At 52.1% G+C, this 26,103-nt stretch overlaps 1 protein-coding gene across 2 annotated transcripts in view; it reads left to right on the top strand.

The window, feature by feature from the left end:
• The window catches only part of Olfm1 (olfactomedin 1), a 37,219-nt gene extending 25,156 nt beyond the window's left edge, over window positions 1-12,063 (top strand). For both annotated transcript variants that reach the window (XM_032902976.1, XM_032902975.1), the window contains exons 5-6: window positions 3,966-4,072; window positions 10,374-12,063. In XM_032902976.1, the coding sequence (XP_032758867.1) occupies window positions 3,966-4,072; window positions 10,374-11,048 (782 nt within the window). In that variant the 3' untranslated portion in view covers window positions 11,049-12,063. The remainder of the gene's footprint in view (window positions 1-3,965; window positions 4,073-10,373) is intronic.
• Window positions 12,064-26,103: the final 14,040 nt, after the last annotated feature.

Below are 26,103 nucleotides of genomic sequence, written 5' to 3'. Positions count from 1 at the left end.
ACAGGCGGAGGCAGTGGGCATAGTGACCCCCAGAGCTCTGTGGTGACTCCCAGATAGAAGAGTTAAGGGTGATTTGACAGTGGAAGCCCAAGGGACAAGAACCCAGGAGTCCTGCAGCCAAAGCACCTATTGGACCAGGCCTGCCTCCTCCATTTCTTCTAAAAGGTGTGGTCCACTAGAGGCCTGGCTTTCCTGGCTAGGGCAAGAGGGGCGGAGTGACTCTAAGATAATGCTCACAGCTCTGCTGTAGGCTGTGGATCCATACCTGGGCCTGGGTTGAAGCTGTTTCTCCTATGTCTTGGCCTTTGTTCCCAGCCTGCAGACTTCTTTCTACATGGCTGTTCTCTAGTTTCAGACAGGGCTAAATACTGAGAATGAAGGCCAAAGCCTGTCTGAGGACACAGACCTTCTCACCCACCCTCCCAGATATGCCTATCTTGATGCAAGCATTAGGATGGTTCAGGCTGCTCTCAGCCTGGCATCTTCCCAGGAAGTGCACAAGGCTTGTCTAGCTTCCAGCTTGGCCAGCAGGCAGCTCCAACCCAAGACCCACCTGGGCACCATCCTTCCAGAGGCCTCTTCTACTCTCCCCGCCCCCGTCCATCCTGAGTATGTGACTGAAGAGGGGCACTTTCTAGAACTGAGTATGCCAAGATACTGCCAAGACTCTGCCGTAGACTTCTTTAGATTCTGTCTGTTCAAGAGGTCTTGGCAGAACTAGTGTGGACAAGGAACCAAAAATAACTCCCTGACTCAAGGAGGGCAGGCAGCCTCCAGCCCCATGGGCCCTGGAAACTGTGCCTGCCCTAGCAGCCTAAAGAGCAGGAGATGTACTAGCCAAACCTCCCTACCCTCCTCAGCATTGGGGCTTTGGAAGGCTGACTGCGTGGTGACTGTGCAGATAGAGGGTGGCTGGGCGTGGCCGGCAGGCTGGTCCTGCTGGTCATCCTTCCTGTAGAACTCGGGAATGGATCTCTGTTACTTGTGAGATAGCGAAAGGAAAGGTTCAGATGCGTGGAGAGTGGTAGGATTGTTCAAGGCTGCCCCTGACCTGGCTGAGAGCAGAGTCTTATTTTCTGCCCATTTCCATCTGAATCCAAGGTTGAATGACTGAACAACCCAGACCCGTTCCGAAAGGCCTGTGTTGTGCACCTACGCTAATGTGCTTTCATGGGGTCACTGGTGACACTGTGCCTGCTTGCTGGTAACCGAGATCAACATGGGTACCATGAAGGGCGGGCTTCACTCCAAGAGGCTCACCCTCCTGAGCCCAGCACTTATCAGACGGTGAACTGATGTACTCAGGTGGCTCCTCTGAGAACTAAGTCATCGTTGGTTTATGGGAAAGTAGGGTGAGTGGAAGAGACTTCCTACCTGGAGCAGCAAGCCCCAGGGGCTTTGGTCGGCAACCCCGGGAAATGTGGGGTGTAGCGAAGGTCACGGAGAAGGATGAGATAAGGACATCTTTAGGGCTAAGCATGTGTCTGGGCCCAGCCCTAGAAGCTGGATGGGAAGGCGAACTGCTGCTCCAGAGTGGGGATCGAACAAGCCCGACCATGGAGGTAGGGAAGGCTAGGACCTGGGCTCGGTAGGCATCCAAGCTGAGGTGGGCATCCTCCTGACACGTCTACCATGTCCAGGTGATGCACAGGAAGACAACAGGTTTCCTCAGAGGACTGTTCAACCAGGAAGGCACCTCCAGTGGGTTTGGGACAGAGCTAGTGTGAGTTGGCACCTCATAAAATCTACTGTGTGGCTAAGTCATGTGTTGGCTACAAGCACAACCTGCCATTGGGTTTAAAGCTGCCTTCCACAGGGATCCCCAGCCATGTGTGTGCTGATTCCTTTGGACCTTAGCCTCCAGGCAGCTCATAGATCGTGTCTCCAGGATGGGCAGGAGACCTTCTATGAGAAATTGCAGGGATCAGTGCTCTGCAGATGATAGGTCTGGATGGCAGAATGGGGTCTGGGAAGACCTGTGGAGAGGTTGCCTTCTGTTAGCTTCTTTCAGTTCCCACCCATGTCAGAGGGAGCCTCTGTCTCCTGGCAACCCAAGACCCACCCCTTAGGTCAACAGGAACAAAGGAAGAAAAACTGGGAGTGAGGGGTAGAGTCCAGCCTGGCCACATGGCTTCTCCTGCCCAGCCTCTACAGGTAGCACATAATGAACTCACTTGGACTTCAGAAGGCATCGTGTGTGTGTGTGTGTGTGTGTGTGTGTGTGTGTGTGTGTGTGTGTGTGTGTGTGAAGTTGGTTATGGCACTCATGAAAATTTTTCCACAGACCCATCAGGATCCTCACTTCCAACTGCTGTCAGCACTGATCAACCTTAGCCTCTCCCTGTGCCCTTCTTTTTCCTTTCCCTTCCCTTGGTATCTCTTCCAAGCCCAGGGCAGGGCAGGGCGGGGCAGGGCAGGGCAGGGCGGGGCAGGGCAGGGCAGGGCAGGGCAGTGTGAACAGAGGCCAAGTGGGCATGCTCTGCGCTCAGAGATAGACCTTTTAGATGCTTGCACTCAAGACCTCCATGAAGCCCTGAGCCTCAGTAGAAAGTGTTGGTGTAGGAAAACCCAAGCTCCTCCTACAAGGGGAGTTGACTTTGAGGAAGGGACAGCAGAGTGGGTAGAGTGTGGCACTTCCTCTCCCAGTCTGGGCAGGGGTACCTGGGCTGGGGCATTAAAGGGAATCCAGGCCTCGAGTCTTTCTTTCTTCTGTATAAGGTGGGTTTTAATCCTGCTCAGCCTCCTGCTGTCCAGGGTTGCCTCTCTGCTGGCTCTTGGGCCAAGCCAAGCTGTTGTTCTTTCCAGTCTTGTGCGATGCCACTGTGAAGATGCCCACCCTATTGCAGGCTTGAGGGGGTGGTACTGAGTGTGGGAGCAGGCGAATTGCACCCTCCCTGGGGCCTGCCCTGCCCTGTTCACTGTAGGATTATCTCCGCTTCCCTGTGGTCTCAGGTTAAGCCTCTCACAATCCTGCCTAAGCAACTGGATCTTCTCTGAACTTTACAGACTGTGTGTATGTATGCTAATATAGTCCTCGAGGGGTATCCTATAGACTGGGAGCTGGGGGTCACACTCAAGCCTGACCTGGTGGAATGAGAAGGAGGTGTCCTCCACATCAGGCTGAAGCTGGGGGTCCAAAGGGTGGCAAGAGAGTTACAGGCTAAAGCAGGAATGCTGGGTCATAGCCTTAGCACCTCCTGAACGACCAGGTTGTAGCTCTGAGTTCATCTCCGGCCAGCTCTAGACAGGAGGCATGCAGAAGTCGATTTCAAGATCCCATAGAGCATGACGCACGAATCCTAGCCCTCTTGAGACCATGGAAAGCTCCCCCCTACCTCTCACAAACACACACACAACACACACACACACACACACACACACACACACAGGCACACACATGCACGCACGAATGCAGCAGGACGCCAACAAGCCTCTGCCCATCTCCAGCAGGGAGCTGGTTCCAAGACAGACACATGCACAGGGAAGAAGCTCCCATAGTGTGGGGTGCTGTTGTGGGTCTCTAGAATTGTCTATCTGTTTAGGGAGGTGAATCCTGCCTGTGTCCAGGATTCTAAGTTCCCACGATGCTGGTTAAGTGCTCTATTCCAGCAGCCAGAGACTACTGAGCTCTTTTGCTCCATTTCCTAGAGGAGACTGAGGCTTGCTGTGGCCAGCCCTCACTGGTTATTGGGCTGCCCCGGCCTTTTGCTTACAAGGAGTCATGAGGTCCCGGAGTGCAACCATGCCCTGCCGTTGCTGCCGTCGGTTACTCTCTCTAGAGGAGGGGGGTGGTTCTTCTTGGGCCACCGGTGGGACCTGTGTCAGTGACATCATGAGCTGCTGGGCTCCAGATCTGGAGGGGAAGAGGAAGAAGCACCATCCTCCGAGCCTAGCTGTGCCAATGGGGGAGGGGGCCAAGGCTCTCCGCCGCCTATTGGCCCTCACCTATGTGCACTCTGTTCCAGCCTGCGGGAAGCTGACAGGCATAAGTGACCCGGTGACTGTCAAGACCTCGGGCTCAAGGTTCGGGTCCTGGATGACAGACCCACTGGCCCCAGAAGGTGATAACCGGGTAAGTACCCCCAAAGCTCGTAAGGGACCTAACAGTCCTGGTATCTGTCCCTCACCCTAGTGCTAGCTATGTCTACCTCCCAAGCAGACAACTCCAGGGGATGTGGATAGAGCCAGAGTCTCTCAAGGGCTTCTTCGAAGGAAAGCTGGTAGAGGCCCCCGTGCTAACACAGCAGACAGTGGGGTGGGAGGCTGTCCATCTGAGGACAGTGGTAGTGGTGAGGGGAAGCAGCAGTAGCTCTGCCCAGTGGCTGAGCAGGTGCCCAGGCATCTACTGTGCTGACCGCTCCAGGCGGTTCCCATCACAGCCTCTGCTTCGGGGATGGAATCTATTAGGCCTTTCTTGTTTTAACGACAGCTGATTTGTACTCATTTGCTGTTCCTTTCATGGCTGATAGAAGCTCTGTGTTCCCTTTTGATTCCGAGAAGAGGCTGGGTTCCTTTTTCCTGGGTGTTTCCCCTGTGGGCAAAACTCAGAAAAGAAAAATCAGCCAGCAGCCCTTTTATTTTCTTCTCCTTCTGTGGAACTGGGCTGTGGTCTCAGACCTTTAAGGAACCGTGCATGGGGAGTCAGAGGCTGGGAGGCCCCTTGGATGGAGGAGGCCTGTAAGAAGCAGTCAGGGTCTCCGGGAAACTCCAACAGAGATGGAAGAGAAGCTGTGCTTCTGCGAATCCTTTGATGACACCCAGTGCTAATCACTGCCGCCAGGATGAGCCTCCTGGGGTCCCTGGTGCTTCTGCCAAATGTTCTTCTCATCAGAGGCTTGCAAGAGAGTGGACAGACACACTTAGAACTGGATGCTCCTCCTTGTGCCCAGAGGAAGCAGCCTGAAATCCATGATGCCTAAGCCATCTCACATCTCTTCATGGTAGGCAGAGCAAGACTAGGGAGAACTGGAAACAGGAGGCGACTGGGGGTGGGCAAAAGATCCTCTAGACATGGCTTTATAGACCAGTGCCACCAAGGGCCCAGCTCCTCCACATGACAGACAGCTTGGGAGGGAAGGCCCAGCTGCCCAGAAGACACAGTAGTGTTAGGGCCATGTGGGCACCATTTTCACACTGTTTCCTGGATCATGGTGATAATATAGTTTCCCAGTCTTCTAGCTTATTTTCCATTGCTTATGATAAAAAACACTTTGACAGAAAGCAACTTAGGAAGGAAAGGTTGGTTTTGTGTTATACTTCCTGGTCACGTTCATCACTGGGGGAAGTCAGGGCAGGAACTCAAGCAGGACCCTGAAGGTAGACCTGTTTGCTATTCCTCTAAGCATCACATCTGACTAAGGAACTTACCCATGGGCAAGAAACTGCAGCAGGAACCACGGAGGATGCTAACGATGGCTTATGCTTGGCTAGATTTCTAACATAGCTCAGGACCCCTGCACAGGGGATGGTGCTGCCCACAGTGGGATGAGTCCTCCTGAAAGTTAAGGCAATCAAAACGGTCCCTTCCGGGAATGTCCACAGGTCAGCCTGATAATGACAGTTACTCAGCTGAGACTATTCAGCTGACTTTAGGTTGGGTCAAGCTGACAATTAATGCTAACTGGGACACTTAGGTTGTGATTGTACCCACATCCTGTCAAAAAAAAAACTTACCTCTGCTCAAAGTTCAGTTAGGAACACCCCCTTACTACAGATGTGGGTGTCATGATGGGGAGAAAGAGGACCAAGACAGAAAATGCCTAGGAAGTCCAGACCAGGCTCTGCCCCAACCATGTCATGTCTAGTTACTGGCTCTGGATGGCAGAGAATGACATAGTTACATCTGATCCCTACACCACACACACACACACACACACACACACACACACACACACACAGCTCTCTGTACACCTAGCACCAGCACCTCCTTCCAGGCTTCTGAGAACCTGTTAACCACTACTCATGCAAATGGGCCATGTCCTACCCATGGTCCTCAGACGCTGGTCCCTGGTGTCACTGAATCTGTGAGACGCTGGCTCCTGATGCCACCCACTAAGGACCTCTCCCCACAGCACAGAGCAGGAAAGCCACCATCAACCCCACACTGGCTAGCCAAGGCCCAGAGAGGTACCCAGGTCTGGAGCCTTCTGACATTACATACGTGTATGCCTCAACCTCTGGGATATAAGGCATAGCAAGGACGTAGGCTTACAAAGTTGTCAGGACACCCATGGGTGCTGTGACAATTAAGTAACTATGCTCTGCTTCGTGACTGCCTTCCAGGAGAGGAGGCTCTGGTGGCAGGCAGAGTGGCTAGAAGGAGGAGGGGCCATCATGAGGGCTGGAGCAGGGAAGAGGCAGGATGCTGGCTGGCAGCAGACACAATATTGGATGCTGCTCTGGGCACTTTGGGCTCTAACCATTCTGAACCACGTGTCCCCCCACAGTGGCCCATGTATCCCAGCCTGCTAAGTGACATGTCGCCTCGCTTAGCCATTGATCAACACCAGCGGTGTTTGTTTGGTCTGCTTTCTTCCAATCTCCCATTTACTTTTGATCACATACACACGGGAGACCAATAACTCGCCACGCACACACAAACACGCAGAGAGGGGGGGGGAATTGATGCTGGCTTTAGAGCAGGCCCCCATGGAGGATGGGGTGAAACAGAGGAGAGGATCCCACGGGACCCATGAGGAGGCCTCAGGAAGCTGCAGAGCCCCACATTGGTGTGTGTGCTGAGCCAGCTCAGTCCCCACTGCCTCTGCGTCAACTGTTAGAACAAAATTAATTAGCTCGGGACACCTTTGCATGGGCCCTCCTCTAGCGAACACCAACTGTATAAGATGCTGTCTTAGAAACCCTACTCAGCAGTGAGCCACAGACCCTCAGCTCCCAACAAAGGCCGGGCTCTTTACACCAACATTAGAGGTAGGACGAGCTTGGGAGGAGGTGCTGGCTGTAGTTCGTTCGTGTGTGTAGGATACATAAGTCCCTACCACTCTACCATACCTCCAGGCGCCTGGAGGTCCAGAGATCTCGTTCTGGATTCTCAGGCTGACAGTCTACTTGGACTGGGACACTCTGACAGAACTGTGTCACACCCACCTCCCTTTCTGCTCCCTGTGGGTTCCCCACCCCTCGGGAATCCAGTGTAGCTTACACAAGACATCAGAGAGGGGGCTTGTACCATGCATGCTCCCACTGACCCGGGAGGCTCATGTTCAAAAGGGTGGCAGACTCCTCAAACCTCCCTTAGCTCTGTGCTCAAAGGCTCTTTCCCCTCATCTAAACAGCATCAAAACCAGCAGATGATCCTTAGAACAGAGGGTGGAATTATCCAGAATGCTTTAGATTACACAGATCTACTGGTGCCTGCAGCTCTGTCTGCAGGCAGCTTAGACATCCTTTCTAATCCTTTCTCAGTGGGAGTAGGGATTGGGACACTCCTGGGGTGGCTGGCATCCTGCCACTTCCTCCTAGCTCCCCACTGAGGCTCTCTCCACCCCTTCACTAACTGCTCCCTTTAGAACATGGTTTCCAAGGCTGAGTTCCTTGATGCTAGCAGTTTCAAGAGGACACTTGTCAGATGCTTACCAAGCCAGAGAGAAGAGCAAAACTAAAGCCCTGTTACTAAGACGGTCCCTTAAATAGCATCACCCAACACCTCGGCTGCAGCATAAGATGTGGGACAGAGCCCTGGCAGCTCTGCCCTGGTCCCCCTCCCAGCTGAAAAGAAACCGAACTTAGTAAAATAGACTCCATTTTCACCTCTGAAAATGGTGAGACTTGCAGAAGAGCTCAGGGAGCCCCACAAAGCCTTGGGGACCTCCAAGCAGGCATGCCCTTGACATCCATCAAAGGAGAGAATGATGGGGTGAGACAGCCGCAGTTAGCAAGTTAATTCTGAGGTAGAAAAATAAGAGGCACTCAGAATCAAGCACAGATGTTAGAAGGACCCCCCGGTGTGCCTGGGCAGTAGCTACAGATGTGATGTGGGGACTTGGAAACTACTAAATCTGTTAACTAATTTTGGACATTCAGATAAGCCGACATACTCCTTTTTCTTAGCCGTAGAATTCATCCCCTGAAGAGAAGACTTTTCATAGGTCCACTCTGCAGCTAGAGAAGGATGATACAAGAGATAAAACACGGACCAAAGGAATCGTTGCTCATACATAGGTCACAGTGGAGTTGGACTGGAGGCGTGGTTCACGAGCCATTTTAACAGTCTCGCTAGTGAAGTTACTTAGGAAAGGGAGTCTGTGGATCTCTTTTTCAGGTGGTCTGGTCAGTTATGCCAAATTCTCAGGGCCAGCTATTGAGAGACAGGAAGCAGGACCAGAAGGGTGAAAGTGGGGTGGCTTTCCTCCCGCTGGTCCCCTCTGTGTCCTAAGCAGCTGTCCTGCATCGAAGGCAGCTCCACTGGTGCACAGGATCGTATGATGACCACTCGTGTCCTCTAAATAAAGTCCAGTGGTGTAGATGCCCTGACACCCTCGACTGTGCCCTCCACCAATAGCTGAGCATCCGTGAGTCTAGTTGGAAAGAACCATCCTTCCAGAGGACATGAGAGCCACGTCTCTGGGAGCCAGCAACTGTCTCTAGGGTCACTTCCCAGAGACAACACTAGACTTGGAAAGGACAGAAAACAAAGGCATTTCAGAGCGGAGGTCATAACACCGAGGGGAAGAGCAGCCCTGTGGAAATGAGGCTTCTTCCCATGAGACTCTGAGCTTCAAGCCATGTGGGTCTCTTCTGTAGAATGGCTATGTCCCAAGCAGCCTCCATAGTCTGTAGTTGAATATTCAGCCCACTGCCCCAGTGTAACCTAATCGGTGTTTTCAGAAAGCAGTTGGGTCCTGTGTCTGATTTGCCAGTATATGATTGCTTTAAAATCCTTAGAAATTGGATATTGGTATCATCTTGTTATATACTAGACCCAGAAACCAGTCACTAGCTTCCTGCCGTGGAGAGCCCACCTCAAAGCACTAAGGAGGGGCTTGCTTCATAGGTGGACAGGAAGGGCTATGGAAAGGAGTTAAAGCAGAGGCTACAAAAGATGGAGAACTCTCCATTCCGTGAGGCAGCCTACAGAGTGAGTGCAGGGCCAGTAGCTTTTCCCCAGAGACTGAGGGGTTATCTGTATAGTCCTGCTATCTCCATTCCAAACCATGACCCATATCATTGCGGGATGGTCTAAGAGAGACTCAGGATAACAACAACCTCAGACAGAGACTCTGTGGTTGCTGTTGGTGTTTTCTAATCTCATTAAACACAAAAGGCACATCTGCCTCCCAGCATCTGATCAGATGTCGCAGGAACCAAGCCTGAGAGCTGCTGCCACATCCCTAATCCCTGCCCAGCCTCCCCAGCTCTCTGTGGATAAAGCAGCTGTCTGAAAGCCAGGCCTCCTCTCCTAACCCCGCCCCTTTCTCATCTGCCCTGAAATTGCTTCAAGATGACTAAAGGTTTTTATTCCAAGTCTAGATGGTTCTCAGGTTAACTGGCATGCAAGCAGTCATCAGAAATCACTTCCCTTGTAACACTTCAAACTCGGGTTGAGGCTGAGTTTGTTACTTGGTTGGTTTCCATGACTGGGAGGCCTACATTCTGATCTGAGAAGTGCTTTCCCCAGATTAGGGAATGAACAATTGCCCCCTACAGCAAACCGGGTTAATTATCTTTCCCTGCTTAAGCTTGGTCCCCCTCCCCACCTCTCTCTCTTGCACACACACACACACACACACACACACACACACACACACACACACACACACACACACCAGCAGAGACAGTGACTCAGACTGTACATCAATAACAGGCTGGTGAGGTGGTGAGGTGGAGAGGACTCAGAGCATCCCATCAGCACACTGGAAGATGGCTGTCCCCAGTAACATTGAGAACCACTTGTCCTTGCCGACAGAAGCTCCCCAGTGTGTGAGCATCTACCTAGCAGCTGTACCCTCTGCAACGCTGACTCCAGCACTGAGTCCCCGAGTCGATGACACTCCTTTCTCCCAAGCCCTTGGCCAAGATCCAACAGTGAACAAAAGGACATGACCATTGTCCTATAACATGGTGCTATCCCAAGTCGTGAGGGGTTCCCCATACCATCCACTGTTGTATATTGCATAGACTGGCTGTGGACCATATATGTATGAGAGCCCTGACTGCCTGTCCCCATGTCTGTCCCTCCACGTGGCCTACTCTTCCCAGAGGTAGGACAATAGGCCTGAGTGGAAACCAGGGGGAGCCTAGTGTTCCTGAAGGTAGGACAGGACGCTCTACAGCCTTCAACTTCCAGCTCCTTCTGTCCTAAGTTCCCACGCCATCCTGCTGTGGGACATTAACCATGTCTGCTCTCCCCACAGGTCTGGTACATGGATGGTTATCACAACAACCGCTTTGTCCGTGAGTACAAGTCCATGGTGGACTTCATGAACACGGATAATTTTACCTCGCACCGTCTCCCACACCCCTGGTCGGGCACGGGCCAGGTGGTCTACAATGGCTCCATCTATTTCAACAAATTCCAGAGTCACATTATCATTAGGTTTGACCTGAAGACAGAGACGATCCTGAAGACACGGAGCCTGGACTACGCTGGCTACAACAACATGTACCACTATGCCTGGGGCGGCCACTCAGACATCGACCTCATGGTGGACGAGAACGGGCTCTGGGCCGTCTACGCCACAAACCAGAACGCAGGCAACATTGTCATCAGCAAGCTGGATCCTGTCTCACTGCAGATCCTCCAGACCTGGAACACCAGCTACCCCAAGCGCAGCGCCGGCGAGGCCTTCATCATCTGCGGCACCCTCTACGTCACCAACGGTTACTCGGGGGGCACCAAGGTCCACTATGCCTACCAAACCAACGCCTCGACCTACGAGTACATTGACATCCCCTTCCAGAACAAATACTCTCACATCTCCATGCTGGACTACAACCCTAAAGACCGCGCGCTGTACGCCTGGAACAACGGCCATCAGACCCTCTACAACGTCACCCTCTTCCACGTCATCCGCTCCGATGAGTTGTAGCTCCCGCTTTTCCAGAAGCCAAGGGTCCAAGTCCTCACCCCGAGGACATTTTCCATAAAACAGCTGCCAAATGATTCCAAGAATACTATAACAGTCCTGATTTTGAGAAATCAGCGCAATTTTGACGCCGAGAGATGGTGTCCTCTCTGTGTTCCTCCTGCTCGTGCAGGTGGGCCACAGATTTCAGAAGAAACCGCCATGTATGTGGATGGAACTGCAGCCCAAGGCTCCTTGGCTGTCCCCATCCCACCCCATCCCTCTCTGGTCCAATAACTCAAAGAAGCAAGGCGATGACTGTTGGCCCCTCTCACCCAAGAACAACCCACTGCTAAGATTGCATGGACATTTCCTTAGGTCGTGCCCAGCGAGATGACGTGATGGCCATTCTCCCCACCCACAGCCCCCAGCCCCCGTGGCGCTCGGTGTAGGCTGCTTCGGCCCACACGTATCGCAGCTGCCTTTTTCTTGACTGTGTTGTTGTCTCTTAGATTAACTGTGCTGAGACTCCCGGTAGCTCATGGACCTGTGTCTAGTACTTTCCCGAAGCGATGGTGGGTGTACGTAGAGTGAAGTTGCTGTACCCACGTTGTTGAACTTGCGTACCCTGTAGCTAGATCGTGAGGTGTCCGTCTGTTATCCCCCCCAAGGTGGTAACTCCGTGTGTTCAATTTATGCAATGAATGTTGTCATGCGATGCTGTAGTTTGGATTGATAAGTGGATGGTTTCTGTTTCTAAAAAGAAAAAAAAAAAATCAGTGTTCGCCCTTATAGGAGACATAGTCAAGTTCATGTTGATAATAACCCAGTGAAATTCTTCTCTTGTCAAGTTATCTGAATTGTGTAACCATAGATGGGAAGGACGCATCTTGGGAAACTTGAGTTTCCTACGGGAAGGAACTCCCCAAGGGCAGCCATGTGTGAAAAGATCATTTTTTAAAGAAAAAAAAAAATAAGTCAAAGAGGGCAACTTTGTACTATTCAGTTATCTAAGGAACAATAAAGATATTAGGAGATATCCTTGCTTTGCTTATTGTTTGTGACGAGAGGGATGTCATGGGCACCCCTGGACTTCATAGCTACCGTGAGAACTCAGAAGGGAGAGGGGACAGTGGACCACGACCTCCTACTTCCCAAAGCCAGAAAAGGCTTGGAGTTTCCCACACCTTGGGCTGCCCCAGGGGCTCCACCCTTCCCTGACTCTTCTTCCGTGAAGTAGGCACCCATGCCAGACAGCCCTGGTGCCCTTGGAATCCACCAGCCGAGACCCCATGGTGTTGGTGAGTCCAGGAAGATGAACCCACCCACTTCTAACCCAGCCTTTCACCAAGGGCTGCCACAGATCTAAGGAAGAAGTGCCCTGGGACCCTAAGATGTATATATCTTGGTAATTCCAAAGAGCTCAAAATGCAGATAATGTCCTAGAACACCCAAGTAGACCCCAGGCTCTTGTAAAATAAGTCACAGCCTCAGGTCGGGAGCCATTCTAGAATGTCCTGGAACTTAATGCCAGCCAGAGAGGTGACAGCCTGAGAGGGATTCTCCTGTGCACAGTGATGTGCCTGGTGTCAGGTTTGACAGGTGGTTGCTGTCTCTGTGTTCTACCTGTGGGTTCCGTGTGATAGCTATCTCCTCTCACCTCACCTCCACAGTTGGGCATCTGTCACCCCACTCAGAGTGGACAGTGGAGACATGGGTCGGGGTATGTGTTCCCTAATCAGTGAGCAAACTGGTCTCCCACTTTCCCATCCATGTTCTGAGACAGCAGCTGGTTAGTCCCTGAGAGAGACATTGATGGCGCTCAGGACAAGCTGATACTCATGATATGCAGTGTGCTGAAGAACTGGGAGTCTGAGGATGTCTAAGGACGGACAACAGAGCTGCGCTCACACAGAAATTGGCATCACTGCCATGGTGAGCAACTAGGGACAAAGTAGCTGTGGACATTTAGGGACTGTGTCCAGCTTGGGCACACTAGGCACTCTTATTAACTGGCCCTTGACAATAGTTAGAGCCACAGGACATTGGTGGGAACAGGTCTGAGAGACCTGTCGAAGGGTGCTGAGCACAGATCAGTCAGTCCTGGCATGGAGTTCCCAGCCACTGCTGCTCCAGAGACCACAACCTGGATCCCCGTCCCCTTCCTCAGTGGGCTACTGATATCGATGGCCTATCTGGTTGCCATTTTGACACATTAGCTACAAGGTTCAAGATACAAGAAGAAACTTCAAAAATATTTCTTAATGTTTGGAGTACGTTCACGATTTTGTTTCGGCCACTCTCATAGCTGTTCTCGGCTGAGTGTAACACAGCTCAAGCTGCAGGGTGAACAGCTTTCTGAAAGAGACCGGGCTGCTTGGCCCTCTCTCGCCGTGATCACCAGGCACAGGACCCTAACATGCCCCTGACCGTTCTGGCCTCAGATCCCTCCTGTCACTACACAAACATCTTAGAGGCACCCCTTCCTCCACACCTGCTAGAGAATCTTCCTCCCACGGCCTCTCCGGCCTCCAGTGACCAACCTCACCCAACATAATCTGGGATCTGAGAGAAGTGGTTCAAGTATCCAAAATAGGTGAGCTGCCAAATGCCAACCAAAGGGGCCAGGTGGGGGGGGAGAGAGAGAGAGAGAGAGAGAGAGAGAGAGAGAGAGAGAGAGAATATGAGAAGAAAAAAAAAAAAGAAGAAGAAATCTCTTGCCTTCTATTCTGCCAAGAAGTTCGAAGAATCCATTCACCTGAGGTGACAGGGTATAAGGAGAGGAGAGGGGTGGTCTGGGGAAAGCTAATCCTTAATTATAGTTTACTGCAAGTCTCCCTGAGCAAGTCATGGCTGAGGCCACAGACTGGAGGAGCTTCCAATTAAAATGTTCAGAGGTGAACATTCTTCCTTCCTTTCTTTCTTTTCTTTTCTTTCTTTTCTTTCTTCCTTCCTTCCTTTCTTTCTTTCTTTCTTCCTTCCTTCCTTCCTTCCTTCCTTCCTTTCTTTCTTCCTTTCAGAGAGGACGTGTCCCAGTGGAACACGTTGGACGTGTCCCGCCCAGCCACATTGGGAAAGACCACTTTCATACTTGGATGTTCACAAATGATCTTGGGGTGAGGCAGTATGTGGAACCCCACCCCCACGAGACACTTTGGGTGATTGCTCATCCAAAAGCCCAAGCTTCAATGAAGCAATCGCTCAAGTTGCGAGGCCTCTGCCCCATCCCCGGTTTGATGGAGTCTTGTGTGCATATCGTCAGACTGGAGCCGTGATCACGGAGAGTAACTGTGGGCTGATTTCTGGGTAATTTCTCCTTAATGACACAGTTAGAAAAAATCAGAAGTAAGCAAATACCCATTCGTGAGTCACCAGAAGACAAAATAAGGACATGATGAGGCCACATGGATTTGCTGTCCCCGACAGTGTATTTGCTAGGGAAAATATACTTCTAGGAGATTAAATACCTAAGAAAAAATGGCTTCATCTAGAGAGCAAATAAAACAACCCCTTGCCACTAAATCTCCCGGATTCCAATAACTGGATATATCAGCCAATAGCCGAGCGTCTGTGGATGAATTTTCTTTATTAAAAGTTTGGCCTGGAATCAAAATCCTGCAGTTCTTTGAGAAGCTCAGAGATCCGAGCATGAAACTCTGGGTTCTGTTCACAGACAGGCAAGTCGTTTCCCCAGTCTCTACCCCTGTAGATAGTCCATAGCAAGTCTGTGTCTAGCCACCAAGTACCCTGTCTGCGGCTCTCCTCCCACTCTGCTGGGGTCACCAGGCCTAGATCCAGAGGAAGTTACAGGGGCCTGATGTATAGGACCTCTTCTCCACACCCATGCTCCATCCCTGAGCTGAAGAAGGCAGATGCTGGCTTCAGTGAGCCATCTTGGGGCTCATGGAAGTGGTGTGGGAAGCACGGTCCTCCCACCAGGCTTGGAAAGGGACGGACTAGGCATTTGCCCAGGCAGAGGATTAAACATGTCATCAGGCGATTGGTTGTATGTATTGCATATGCTCACATCTCATATGTGTTTCTTAAGGAATGGCTCCCGCTTCATTGTGGAATCTCTAAAGCACTGATGGTCGTAACACTGCACAGGGGCCTTCATATCACAGAGGATTCCTGGGTCCTCATAACCTGGGAGTAGGGAAAACAAGACAGACTGTGTGCAATTCAGATGCTCAAGCATAAAAATAATGACTGATAATTCTGAGCGCAGCATACAAATCTACAGTCAGCCCTGGGAAGGTTGGGAAGATTGTTCTTTTTCTCAAGTGTTTTTTAAGGATGCAAAACTATTCACCTGTGTGTGTGTGTGTGTGTGTGTGTGTGTGTGTGTGTGTGTGTGTGTGCGCGCGCATGCGCTCACGCACATGTGTGCATGTGTGCTGTATGCATGTGTTGTATGTGTTGTGTGTGTGCATGCTATATGCATGTGTTGTATGTGTTGTGTGTGTGCATGCTATATGCATGTGTTGTATGTGTTGTGTGTGTGCTGTATGTATGTGTTGTATGTGTGTGCTGTATGCATGTGTTGTATATGTATGTGCTATGTGTGTGTGCTGTATGCATGTGTTGGATGTGTGTGTTATATGTATGTGTTTTATGTATATGCTGTATGCATACGTTGTATGTGTTGTGCATGTGTGCTGTATGTATGTATTGCATGTGTACATATTTGTGTATGTATGTGCACCTGTGAACAAATGTACATATGAGGCCAGAGGCCAACAACAGGCTTCTTTCTCAGACACTCTTCTTCTTTTTAAATTTAATTTTATTCGGAGCGTGCATGTCCATGCAGGCAAGCCTGTGTCCACATAGGCATGCCTGAATGCATGCACATGCACTTGCCTGTGTGCATGTCAGATACAGCATGCAGGCAGAAGCCCACAGCATTCTGGAATCAGTTCTCTCCTTCCACCGTATATAATTAATTACATCATCAGTCTTAGGAGCCATCTCAGCGACCCCACACATTATTTTTCAGACAGGATTTCACCAATAAGGTTTGGCTGGGCTTCAAATCTCAGAATCTATTTCTGTCCCCAGGCTGAGATGACAGGTATACACCACTTTGCATGGCTTTTCTGTTAGTGCTGGGAGGATCGGAATCCGGGTCTTTATGTTTGCAGGCAGTGCCTTAGCAGCCCATCTTCCTACCTCCTGCTACAGGGTTTCTGCACCGTGCTCGGAATTATGGCTTCTTTTATGCTTTGAGCATCCGAGTTGCACATAGTATGTCCTGTTTTCTATGCTTCCAGGGATCCAAGTGTCAAGTTCCTGAGACAGGGCTTCAAAGACAAGCTGAGTTCTCTTCTATGCAACCTCTCGGGATCGTCCTTGCCTGTGTGTGGTTGTATCACTTCCTCTTTGAGAAGTGGACACGAGGCGATAGAGCAAAAGCCAGAAGCAGACTGACAGGTGGCAAGGAAAGCCACCATCGAGCCTCTGGGCCCCACACAGGAGAGAGCTCTGCAGGTGAGTCACGACCTGCTTATTCATCCACCGCAGGCAGTAGAAGGTACAAGAGCCGTCACCCAGAAAGGTTCTGGGTTTGTCCTCTAGCTCCGGGAGCCTGTGAGTCACCATGACCTGGCACTGAGAAGGGTGTTGGAAGGAGTCAAGATCAAGGAACATGGAGCCAAGAGCTGGGCATCTCCTATCTCCTCTGCCATTGCAGGGAGGGACAAGCATGTGGGCATGTGGGGGAGGTCTTTCTTCACTCCTTTTTATCCTGTTGTCTGCTCTCTCTCTCTCTCTCTCTCTCCCTCCCTCCTTTCCTCCCTCCTTACTTCCTTTCTTCCTTCCCTCCCTCTTTCCTCTCTCTCTCTCTCTCTCCCATAAAAAGCCAGAAGCAGAGCCCACATGTTTTAACAAGTGAGCCATAGAACTTGACCTTGCTCCCTCCAGGTCTGTATTTTCCCAGCAACGGAGTGGTCACTCTGCCCCCCTGCCTCTAGACACCCGTCTCCTTCCAGGGCATCACTCTCCTACCTTTCACTTGCCAGGACTTCAGGGACTTCCTGTCTAACCTGATCCTGTGTGGTTGTGGCTAGGGGAAGTGAAACACTGGTTGTCTTAGTTTGGGTTTTACTGCTGTGAACAGACACCATGGCCAAGGCAACTCTTATAAGAACAACATTTAATTGGGGCTGGCTTACAGGTTCAGAGGTTCAGTCCATCATCATCAAGGCAGGAGCATGGCAGCATCCAGGTAGGCATGGTGCAGGAGGAGCTGAGAGTTCTACATCTTCATCTGAAGGCTGCTAGCCAGTGGGCTTCCAGGTATCTAGGACGAGGGTCTTAAAGTGGAAGCCCACAGCAACACACTTCCTCCAACAAGGCCACACCTATTCCAACAAGGCCACACATCCTAATAGTGCCACTTCCCTGAGCCAAACATATTCAAACCACTACACGGGGGGAGGAAGTCACCCAAATGTCCTCCTGCCTGCTGGCCCTACTCCTCACCCAACACCAGGAATACCAATGTTGGCCTCATGGGAGGGGCCCTGACAGACCTCTAGATCCATTCCAGTAGCTACCCTCTCAGGAGAGTGAGCTGCAAAGCGGAAACCTCTCCACCAGGTATCATGGCAGCGCACAGCCTGAACGGACGATCTCCTGAAGAGTTGTGTCATAGTCACCCCTTCATGGCCAGCTCCTTCGCATGCCCCCCACTAACTAATGTGGGTGCTTTGCTCTGTTGCTGAGACATGGGTGTCCTTACGCTGCCAGTAGAGACACAGAGGCACAGAGAGACCATTTAACGCCTGTTCCACTTTGAACAGCTAATTTGGAACAAACTCAAGGAGGGACCCAAGTCCCCTGACGCCAGCCTTGGCTCGAGCCGGAGACACCAGCTGCACTGTCACACAGCAACTGCCTGCTAATTGGCCCATGTCAGGAGTCCTGGAGGACTAAGGCTGTTTCCCCAGGCTCGGCCCCAGTCCAGGGCTGTTTTCCACTCTTGAGTTAAGCCCACAGGGACCAGAAGAACCCAGCAGACTGGAAACATGAAGAGGCTTCCTTATTTATCTTGTTCTTCCCACCAAACCCTGGAAAATAAGGTCACCAAGAGTGATGTCCTGGGCACAAGTCACAGGTAGTCTCATTTTCGATGATTGAATTTTGTGTGATCCCTGGACGACCCCTGCCCTCACCCCCAGCGAGGGCCTTAGTCGCCTTCAGGAAACCTGCGACGTCTGAGGCCCATACGACCAGCAAGAGGCCGTAAATGCACAGTTCAGTGTAACAACGGACACAGGTGCCTCCTCTCCCACTGCCTCCTGCCCTAAAGCCACCCCTCTAATTAGCCGGATGGGTCTGCTAGCAGCTCTAGACTGTTTGTCTCGCCCGGTCTGGCACTGTCCCTGTTAAATTGGCTGTGGCAAAGCCATAATAAAGGAGACAAACAGCAGCTGCGTAGGATCATCCTCAGGAAGCTACCTCAGGAGCTACCTCAGGAAGGACCAGGAGAGGAGAGATTCAATTAAAGGCTACCGCCGTTCCGCCCGGCCTTCCTTTCACTGCAGCTGGGCTCTTGTGTGGGCGCCCCTTCTTGCTATCCCTTCCTTTCTGGGAAGACGTCCATCTATGTCAGCTGAGGGAGGCTGGGGCCAGAATGGGCCCTGTCTTCAGGGAACCCCTAGATGCACTGGCCCTGACTACCCTGGGGAGACAGAGGGAGGCAGTTTGGACAGCATTTGCTATGAAGACCGCTCACTGCTATAAAAGTCTGGTCTAACAAGAGACACCTAGGCAGCCTCTTCTGGTCCTTATCAGTCCTACGAATGGAGGGTACGTTGCCTAATGGTCTTTACCCTCCCTCCTCACACTCCTGCACACACACACACACACACACACACACACACACACACACACACACACCCTGCAACTCCTCACCAGTGCAGATATCTCAGAGAACCTCTTTCCATGAAGAAAGCAGAAAGGAACACCACAGAGATGCAGGTCTGGGGCACTGACTTGGGTGGAGGGTGCTTGTAGAACCAAACACAGCCCCAGTTGCACACTGATCTGTCTGAGCCCCAGGGTGCAACTGTTCGGTAAGACTTGTCACTCAGAGACCCTCCTAAGGAGTACTCGGACCAACCCTTTGGCAAATGATAACTCAGAGGCTGTCCCCTTGGGACGGATGCCTCTTGGGGGTCTCCAGGAACAGGGTGGGAATGGCAGGAGTAGATAGAACCTACTCACAGTAGGTTCTAATGCCTGATGCAGGGGGATTGGGGAAGGATGGCCTGGCCAGCTGCTGGTCCTATCCTCTTTGCTAATCACATTGCTTTAGGGCCATGTCCAGGTAAGGTCAGCTTCACATAAACACCAAACACCACCATACAGGGGCGTCACTCTGGTAGCAGACCGTTATGATTCTGCCCAGGGCGCCCTGGTCATAGGACAACTGTTCACACCCAGCTGGGCATACTGGGCGGCTGGGAGATTCCCCCACTTGTATCAGAATGGAAAGCTGAGGAGTGAATTTGCTCCAGAATGATCCAGAATGATCCGGAATGATCTGGAATGGCCCATTTAATAACGTGGGGCCCAAGCTGACAAAGGGAAAGCTCTGATAAGGAGGACAAATGGAGGATGGGTGGCCACTGGGTACCACAAAAGAAGAATGGGACTGCTGCTTCCCACCAGGAAGACTGAAATCCAACAGGAGTTCACACTTGGCTTCCAGAACCTTCCATTCTTCATTACAGCTTAACAGACATTTCTAGAACTGTAGGAGACACGCATTGTGTGCTCGACTTAAGGGGAGCCAGGAATAGCTTGTCCTCCCTTGAGGCACAAGATGCTGAGGTTGTGGCTCTCGCCCTCTCCTGAGACCTGCCATGCGCACCAGGGGCTGCCGAGGGGCTCTGCTTGCTGTACTGCAGATCATGTCCCCAGCTCATTTCTATCTAGAGACTGGGTCTCCCTGAGCTGTTCAGGTTGCCTTTGAACTCATATGTAACCAGGCTGACCTCAGACTTGCAAATGTTGTATCCCTAACCTCCTGAGAAGCCAGTGCCACAGACAAGGCTGGATTCCTTGTATGCATCCTCTCTGCCTTTGGGAACAGAACATTTGGGTCAAGGCAAAGAAAGCACAGAAGCTCCCCATGGCTCCCAAACCTCTTGCCTTCTGCTCTAGCTTCAGATGGCCCAAAGCCCCTGGTCAAGGAAGGCAGAAGGAAGCCATCTCCCGGCCGGCCGGTCGACCAGCCGGTCGGTTGCAACCCACCCCACTCAGCTCTCTCACCAGCTTCAGCAGCAGGAGTGAGAAGCAATTTGGTATGTGTGAATTATTCAGAGCAGGCAAAGCAGGATGAGGAGCTGAGGCGACGTGTGCAGACACCGAGAGACAGCAAACAGATCCCAACCGGAGCAAGCGCGTAAGGTTGATCCTGGAAACAAATTAGCTGTGAGTTACAGGAACCATTATTTGATTAGATGCAACTGGTTGTTTCAAATGCAGTGCTCCTAAGCTGAGTTTCTCCATGCAGTGCTCCTGCGATGCTCTGTGGGCTTTCCTGGCATGGCTGCTGATATCCACCCGCCCCGCCAAAACTGATGGGTCCCAGGGTTCCAGGAGAACTGAGCCCCCCTCCCCCAAATGCTTACACAGTGGATAGTACAGAGGCTGAGTCCAAAGAGGGGACAAAGAACTCGGTGGTAAGAGAGGGGAAAGAGACAGAAATAGCCAGAGACATGTAAAGGAAAGGTAGCCTCAGTCTGCCTTGGGGATGCTATGTCTGGCACCCAAGGGAGGGAACGTGTGTGCAGAGGGTGGGTGCTTTAAGCTCCCAGAGAAACATGAGTGAAAGTCGGTGTCAGACGAGGAGCAGGGAGGAGGGGACATGTCCGGGAGCACTGGGCAGTCAGCAGAGAGACCAGGGTAAGCCATGGACACCCATGGAAGGCAGAAAAGGAGAGGGAAGTGGGGTCAAGGTGAGAATGTGGTCCAAACACAGGCTTGAGGTCAAGTGAATACAGCAGCCTGAGTAGCTAAGACCACGTATGTAAGAAGGATCCCAGAAACTTGGAAGGAAACACAAAGCCTTTGAGGAAGGGCAAGGGAGGGGCCCGAGAAGGATTTGGGGAACTGTGAGGGGCTTGGGAGCCACAGTGGGATCTCTGCACTGACAATTGAAGGAGATACAGGCTGAGGAGAGGATCCACAGAAAGCCAGGGAAATGGGGAAGCCAGGTCTGGGGGCCGGTGGAGGCAGGGCGTTTGGGAGAATGGCAATGTTAGCTTCAGGATCTCCACAGCAGAACACAGAAGGACCATGAGTTCAGGGACAGAAGCAATTTCCAGGGAGGGTAGGGTATCAGGACCCTTGGCTGGCTTCAAGGCTGTAGCCAAGTCGCAGACAGTTGGCCTGCTGTGCTGCGTGTGACTGCAGCAACTCCAATCTGGGGTTCCGTAGTCCTAAAAGGGAAAGGTCAGAGCAGCTACCGTGGCCAGAGACAGGAAGCCGCCGCCAAAGCCTAAATCCCATCTCCGATGGCCAGTGGTGGCCCCAGTTCAGGGGGCCAAGAGGTAGGCGAAAGTTATCCCTCTTGGTGAGGTTTACAGTCTGCCAGGAAGGGTGGAGAGGCAGAAGCAGACCCAGCCAGGCCTGGACACCCCCCTCTCTGCTTTGTTCTACCCACTGAGTTCTTGATGGCTGGGGTTAGTGCAGGGCCTCAGAGTCCAACTCAGGGCTGCGTCTTCAATACACCTGTCCCAACTCCCTCAGGACTTGGAGTCGAGCTGTGCCACACTGCGTGCCCAATGCCACATGCCCTAGGTACATGGGGCCTGTGAAGAAGGAATTTGATTATGTCTGAGACATGTCTACACATATGGGTATGCATACACCTGACCCCTTCCGGTAATAAAAGCTATCAGTGGGGCACAGAATGACCAGAAGACAGGAGAAATACAGACTGCAAAGAGAAAATTTGTAAAATGCACACATACATGACAGGGTTGGGTGCCCTCCCACCTCCCCGCAAACCACAAACCCTACAGTATGTAAATGGGGGCTCACAGCCTCTGCCACTGTTTCCTCCCCTGGCGGTAACTCACCCTGGGGAGTGGCACTGGCAAACTTGGTCTGTTCCCCAGGTTCTCTCCAGGACTGTGAGCCCCACCCTGCCTGCACCTTCTTCGCACAGAGACAGATCCATTTGCTTGTTTGTTTGTTTTTTCAATAAATCAACATCAAAGCCAAGAACCCTGCGGCTGCCCCGCCCACAGCTGGAGTACGCCTCCACCCCCAACCCCAGCACAGCCATTTTGGCTTCCTGCTCAAAGTCAGCAGAATGTGATTTTATTGATTGGAGACGCTGGGCCTGCCGATTTTCTACACAGGAAAGGCATGCATTTTCCTGTCTCTTTCTTAAACAAGTCGTAAAATGGATTGTGCATATAAAAGGGCAACATAAAACACTGGCCACCGCGAGCTTCGCAGAATCCGCTGACTTTATAAATCAGAGCGATGAGTCCAGGGAAGCCGCCTTCTCTCTTTCTGGATATAAAACGCTTGACTTACGGCCTAAATGTCTCCAGGCTGCTGGGCGGTGGGGACAAACAAGGGAAGTGATGCGGTTTCCTGAGAAGCAAAGGCAGAGGATGGAGCCATGTTGTCACAGCTCTAGGACAGCTACATGGGCTCCCCCTAACTTCGGAACAGTTCCCCGATCTCTGGATTCTGCCACAAGGGGCATAGATTCTCCCTGTGCTGTGCCGAGATTCACTTCCTGTTTGAGAAAGCCGGCCCGCCCCCATTTTGTAGCTCCATGGTGTGACTGGCAGGCTGCTTTTTTCTGATTTTTGAGGGTAAATGTCAGAGGTTAATGGCCCGGGTCGCCTGTTCTTGACGTCTCCGCTCTGTTCCATGTGATACACAGGTTTCCAAGCTCCTGGGTCTCCCTAGGAAAGGGCAGTTCTTTACACATGTAACTGATCCAGCGGCTCCAGCCTGACTGAGAAGCAGGTTTCCTGGAAGTAGGAACTGGTGAAGACTCATCCCCGCCACCCTCAGTTTAAAAACGAAAACCTTACCTCTCTACACCTCTTAGACTATAGCAGGAAATGCTAGTTTGCGCAGAAGAGGCCAGCTACAAGGCTGTGCGACCTTGGGCAGGGGACTCACGCTCTCTGAGCCGCAGTCTCTGATACCCAGATGGAGAGGCTCCCTCAAGGACTGCAGGGCTGCAGGGTACGTGTATGTGACACCCAGCAGAGAGCTCACAATGTCTATTCAGAAGATGTCATCTTCAGCAGGCCCCCTCTTAATCCCTTCAGGAATGGACATCGTCTAGGTGAGTCTCATTAAGCCGCATCATTACCATTAGCCTCCGACTCATCCAGAGAGTGAAGATTGTGTCCCTTCACACGAGCCAGTATATGTGTGCCGGCGTGGGGCGGTTACACGCTCACCCGCTGCTGGCTGCTCCCACAGCCTTCCCTCTCAGCTCATAGACTTCCAGGGAACACTCACCCAGGGGGGCTAGACTCTGTGTGGACTGAGGGTCACGGGCTCAACCTTCAAGTGGGAAGGCCAGGCTGCTATGATGGGCAGCAGGTCAGGGGCTGCTTCAGTTCTGAATCAAGCCTGCCCTTGAGGCGGGAGGCAGAAAAGGGAAGATTGGGGAGGGGTGGCGTAGCTGCAAGCGAGAAGCAAGCAGGCTTGGACAGCCTTGACCTCCGCTGGGCCCCAGACTGCTGTGTCCTCCATCACTGCCTCAGTAGCCCATTTAGGAGCATCTGGCCATGTCACTTGGCTGCTAATGACAGCAGGAGAGGCAGCGGGTAATCGGCTGTGTTAACACGTCATTTATCCTACATCTCTAATTACGCTTCTCGGCCAGGGATGATACAGCGCCGCACGCCACCTCCCGGTGCAGGTGCACAGAAATAAAGCACCCGGAGTCTCAGCCAGGTGAGCAGCATCCAGAGGCCCTTGGGGCTGTTCTTTGACCCAATCGTGGCTGGGATGATGTACCAGGCGAAGACCTGAACCTGAAGGAGGCACATATGGCCTTCAGAGCTCACAGCCCAGCCAAGAGGACATCCGAGAGCCGACTCATTGTGATGACTCCACGTGAACCTTGACAGTAGCATCAAGCACGAAGTAAATGAATTCAAAGATAAGGCAGTGGGATGGTCAGAGGCTGGACCGGAACAGCAGCACTCAAAGAAACCATGCCGTTGCCCTGGGATCTGTGAGCAGGGGGCCTTCCGTGCCAAGGAGCCTTGGCTGACGTGATTCGCTTACAACTTTGGAGTGGTGATGGTCCGGGGCCAGGTGACTGTCTAGGCCAGCCACTCCGTTGATGTGGTCGTGCCAAGAGGAGAGGATTAAACTGCCAGATGGACAGAAGTAGAGAAGAAAGGTCTGTGCTGACCTTTAGGACAGAGGGATTTAAAGAGACACCGGATGGCCCTGAGCTAGACCGGAGGAAGGCATGGCGCCGGGGTAAACATATTGCCCTACCTTGGGCTTCAGGACAGTGTCTCACATGGACCCTGTCAACTGCAATGGAGCTGAGGTCCCTGCCTGCGTGCAGCACCCCCACCCCCATCCACCCTGGAAGAACAAGGATGAGGAAGATACGTGGGTATATGCAGAGATAAGGAACACACACACACACACACACACACACACACACACAGAGCAGCTCAGACTTCTGTATTGGGTTCCTCACAAAAAGCAACCTGGTCTCAACAGAGCCATTTCCCGTCCGGGTGAAAGGACTAGTATGTGTGTGCTTAATTAAGCCAAGGGCTTTGGAAAGGTCTGGTTCTTTAACAACCTGTTACCTGGTCACCCTAGACACCACCTGCTGTTCCGGTGCATTTTGCTTCCCTGCTGAATCCAGGAGCTCAGCAAGGCCAAGCAGGGTTCCCAGGGCCCTTCTGGGCATTCCTCAGTGAGCCTAGCACATCCTCTAGGGTGGGTGGGTGGGGGAGGGAGGGCAGCCAGGCCTGGCAAACCAAGGGAAAGATAAACAGAGATGAGGGAAGCCCTTAGTATCAGGGCTCAGGCCCGGTGGAGATGCAGGGTGTGGCCACAGCGCCCCAGCTGCTCAGGTGCTAAAGCTTGTGGGAGGAGTTACAGTTGCCCCTACACTCAGCTGGAGCCTTTCAGCTCCAGTGCCCAAGGGGATGATAGAATGATGGTGACTTTGTTTTTGTTTTCTAACTTCCACAAACTATAGAGGTTCCTCCTGGAGTCAGGGGGAGGGACAGTGAGGGAGGGGCCTCAGGTCTTCTGGGACAGACCTCTGGGGAGCCAAGTAGAGCTTCCTGGATGTGGCCAGGACAAGGTTCTGGACACCTTCAAATACCTTCCTAACCTCATGATCTAATTTCTCCAAGGATTAGGCTACCGGGCACCTGGGGTGGGGGCAAGGGACAAATATAGATGCTGCAACAGCGCTGAGTCACGCTTCCCTGTTTGGGAAACAGAGAGCTAATTAAGTTACCAAGAAGAGGAGGACTCTGCAGGAGGCGGCAGTGGAAAAAAACCTCTGTGATGCTCGCAGGGCTCACAGAGACCGTGAGTCAGAGGAGCACGTGGACAGAACCTGGTCCACAGAGATGTCTTGGGAAGTCTAGGGACCATAGTGCACCCCTCACGTTACATTCCGGAGGACCAGAAGAGCCCCTGCAGCCACAGAGGACATGACAAACCCCAAGAGGTGGCTGTTCTGCCATCTGCATCTGCCCAGTTTAGCAGTCATCCTGTCTCGGGCTCCTAACCAGACTCCGGCCTCCAATCCTGAAGCTATGGAGTGGCCTTGACAACAGAGGAAGAATGTAGGACAGGCAGGCAGGAAAGTCAAGGTCTGAGCCACTTCTGAGTAGGTGATAGTGTTTGAATTTAAATCCACTGCCAAATAACACCTGTTCTGGGACCCACCCTTTTCAGGATCCGCATAAGGGTGGATTAGGCTCAGCCCAGCCCCCAAGGAGCCCAAATGTGGGTCATACGCGCCACATTCACACAAGTGGCAGAGTTGGAGGCAGGATGGCAGGTTTCTCCCCTCAGCGTGCATGCAAGGCAG

The sequence above is a fragment of the Rattus rattus genome, chromosome 5, assembly GCF_011064425.1.
Source record: "Rattus rattus isolate New Zealand chromosome 5, Rrattus_CSIRO_v1, whole genome shotgun sequence".
Taxonomy (NCBI): Eukaryota; Metazoa; Chordata; class Mammalia; order Rodentia; family Muridae; genus Rattus; species Rattus rattus.
This window is presented reverse-complemented; position numbering and strand designations above follow the sequence as displayed.